Genomic DNA, 3,619 nt, shown 5'->3' on the forward strand with positions numbered 1-3,619 from the left:
TTAAGGCCCGTGCCTTGTGCGAGAAAACAGAAAAGAAGGTATAAGGGGAAAAAGCCCCTCCCCCACCCCACCCCTGCGCGCCTTCATCCTCCCTGAAAATGGGAAGACACGGAAGGAGGGAGCGAGCATGCACTTGCTAGCTTTTAACAGCTACTGTAAACGTGTGGACGATTTCCGTCGTGGGAAACCAACTGCAGTGAAATGTTCTTTGTGATGAATTCTGGAGCGCTTGCTCCCTACTTGGATATTGGAATTACTTTCAGAGGGAAACGAAAACTTGCATAACCGTCTCATGAATGTGGGTATTCTATTGTTTAAATGTGCTTGACTTGTAATTTATTCATATTTTTAAACGAATTTAATCTAGACTCTACTCGAATCTCCCGTTGTGCCTTATCTAACACGTTAAAGCGTGGGAGGGGAGAGGAAGTTATCGTTTGCTAACACGAGAGATATCCTGTATTGTTTCAAGTTTGTGTTGACAGTGCGCTTGTGGCTCTGTGGGGATGTGTTCTCCGAACAAACACGCTCAATCCTTGTCCACTTTAGAACGTCGAAGCTGTGCTAAAATACAGATCTACTGCACAGGGGCACGAAGCACGGATAATTCTCTCGGCAAACTTTTCTTTTATCCCGTCCTCAACAGCTGTAGCTTTGTGTCTGTTAGTGTTCGGATACGAACTATTTTGCGAGGAATTTTGGCAGTTTGCGTTCCTGTAAGCTATCGGTTAACAATTGTGGCAGGTAAGAGAGACAGAGTAGGTTCTAATGTTATTATTCTGGTGTAAATTTTCAGTGTACATTAAACTTTGCTGTGAAAAACGAATTAACGGAAAAGGTTAAAACGTGTTTGTTTACAATCTACATCGCAGTGATTAAGCCAGTTGTTTCCTTTCTTGCGCTGTTTCGGGAAAGCGATATACTGCTTTAGTTTAGTGGGTAGCAACCCAGGAGTGGAGAGAGAGAGAGAGAGAGAGAGAGAGAGAGAGAGAGAGAGAGAGAGAGAGAGAGAGAGAGAGAGAGAGAAAGGAATATTCTATGCAGGTGACTTGATCTGGAGAAACACACTTTGGTGTGATATTGGCACGTCGGGTGAATGTAGAACTTGTAGAACTCACCGAGCACCCGGTCAAGCACGTCAACCTGTTCCAGGGGCCTCCAGTTGTCCGGCCACCGGTAGTCTGCCATCATGACTTTCCATTGGTAGGTAATGACGTCACTGGCTGAGCAGTCCATGCAAACGCAGTCCAGACCCAGTCGCGAGGATTTCAGAACTTTGTAGCCGTTTGACATTTGGTAGTACACGCTGCCGCTTGATGGGCTATCATGAGGAAGAAAAGAAGGAAATTAATTACGGGTAAGGTTTTTTTTTGTTTGGTTTTGTTTTGTTTGTTTGTTTGTTTGTTTGTTGTTTGTTTCATTTGTGTGTGGGGAAGGCATACGATATCGCTTACTAATGAGCCATATGATATTTTTGTTTGTGGTTGTTTGTTTATTATCTTATTTCTTTATTTATCCATTGTTGGGGGTGGGGGTTGTTTGTTTTGTTTTGATTTTCTTACGCGCAAATAGATCCCTGAAGGAAATTTCGAATTGAAGCATTTTACACCAGACATGCTTTGTTATTTTAAGAGCCTTTTCGCATGTTGGAAAAGCCACAAACAAGGCTCGTGTAGCTAGGTCGTGATTTTTTTTTCTTTTATAGATTATTACACATATTATCATGAAGCACACTTGGATATCCCATAAATGGATTACGAAAATTTACTCACTCTGATGTAAATTTGCAACCTTTTCCGAGGTCCATGTTACTAAGTAATGAAAGTATTCTTTACAGACACTCTAATTGTAGATTTCTTATATTTTAAATTCACATTCATAGGTGTGAAGAATGCATCTTCCTTACTAGTAAAAATAACAAGAAAAACTTACATGATGGCGACCTGAGGCGGATTCCCTGAGACGACATCGAGTAGGATTTGAGCGCTGACAGTTCTTGTTCCTTTTTTCAGGTTTGCGGTGATCCTGTGTTGGGGTAGCATTGTAAAATACTAAACCTTCTCGCAGATCCTTTCAAATTCCTTGATATGTCACACTAAAACATGCATTCATCTCTGAGAATATCCGCTGACAAAAGTGCCTCAAAATTATTATCTCTCTAAAGTTTGCTCCCAGAATGTTGACCTCTCGCTGAACGATAATATCCCAACCAAAATTTATATCTCACAAAGAATTTTAAAAAACCAATACTCCCACACCCCCAAAAGAAGGCATATATTTCCCTAGAACGGATACATCCAAAACATTATCCATACCCGGAAGAATACCCACAGGCGTCTGTGGTGGAGCGCTTAGGCCCTAAGCCATCAAACACAGAAGATAGGAGTCCGATCCCCGAATTTGGGAGGTTTCATATTATTATCGTGTATCTCCGGCGGTCTATTAGGACGTTGTATCGCTCTCAGTTCGGGTCGACCCTATCAGGTAAGGTCGAAGCCGGCCTGCACAATGATCTAGATTTTGCTGATGGGGCCGGAAAACGCCTACAATTACAAAGTTTGTAGAGAAATACCCAGATTCAAACAACACCCAAAACTTTCACTCTTGCTCATGGCAGTCATACCCCCATGTGGCAAAAGAAAATCCAACAAGAAGATGCGTTTGTAGTATGCTCAGGACTAGGTCTCCAAATTAATTAAATCATACAAAGCAAAAAGTGCAAATTAATCGTGCTTGTTTATAGACTTAATTAATTGTGGCCAAAGTCTTTGTCGGCACTAATGTGACGAGTCTTTCATTTCATTTAATACAATATTTGTCCCTCCGACAAACGGTACTCTCGCATTCACCTGGGCAATAATTGGAATTCTGCCAATTATCCAACCCAACATTTGGCATTCACTCAGTTATCCAGTCAGCTTTGGAGAACATTTTGTATCCCCTACACTAATATAACAACCTACCTGCACCTGTGTAACCTACTTAAAAATTGTAATCCCCTACTCTAACATAACAACTCGCCTTTACGAGATGTAACTCTGTAACCCCTGCCCTAACATTACAACCCACCTTTAACTTTGTAACCCGTGCTCTAACATAACAACCCACTCGTAACTCTGAAACTTCTGCTCTAACTGTCATAACAACCCACCTGTAACTTTGTAACCCCCTGCCCCAACATAACAACCCAACTGTAACTTTGTAACCCTCTGCTCTAACATAAGAACCCACCTGTACGTGGTGAGGCTCCAGGAATTCAGGTTGAGCACTTGAGTGGACGTCCCCGGAGTCAAGGCCGGACAGTTGCCGCTCTCACCTTTGACACAGTCCCAGCCTGTCACCGTCAGGCCCTGCATACAAATTGGACTGTTTTCGGACGAATCATTTGATACACTTCATATATACACTGATCCTCAAGGCAACATTGCCAAACAAAACCATCGGGATTTTCATAGAGTTCATAGTTCACTTATAATAATAATTTGTTAAAATAGTTCTGTTTAGTATGAATTGGTTTCAATTTGCTGAGCCTCGATTTTTAAGAAATGCTTTTCAAACAAAAATCATATTTATAAGCACACACAAACACACACACACACACACACACACACACACACAT

At 41.6% G+C, this 3,619-nt stretch overlaps 1 protein-coding gene across 1 annotated transcript in view; it reads right to left on the reverse strand.

Moving 5' to 3' along the window:
• Window positions 1-3,619, reverse strand: part of LOC118477165 — a 21,672-nt gene that overhangs the window by 16,976 nt on the left and 1,077 nt on the right. Inside the window, exons 2-3 of the mRNA XM_035970339.1 lie at window positions 1,933-3,350; window positions 1,119-1,321 (exon numbers count right to left, since the gene is read on the reverse strand). Of these exons, the coding sequence (XP_035826232.1) occupies window positions 1,119-1,321; window positions 1,933-2,042 (313 nt within the window). The 5' untranslated portion in view covers window positions 2,043-3,350. The remainder of the gene's footprint in view (window positions 1-1,118; window positions 1,322-1,932; window positions 3,351-3,619) is intronic.

Source organism: Aplysia californica, unplaced genomic scaffold (genome assembly GCF_000002075.1).
Source record: "Aplysia californica isolate F4 #8 unplaced genomic scaffold, AplCal3.0 scaffold00254, whole genome shotgun sequence".
NCBI lineage: Eukaryota > Metazoa > Mollusca > Gastropoda > Aplysiida > Aplysiidae > Aplysia > Aplysia californica.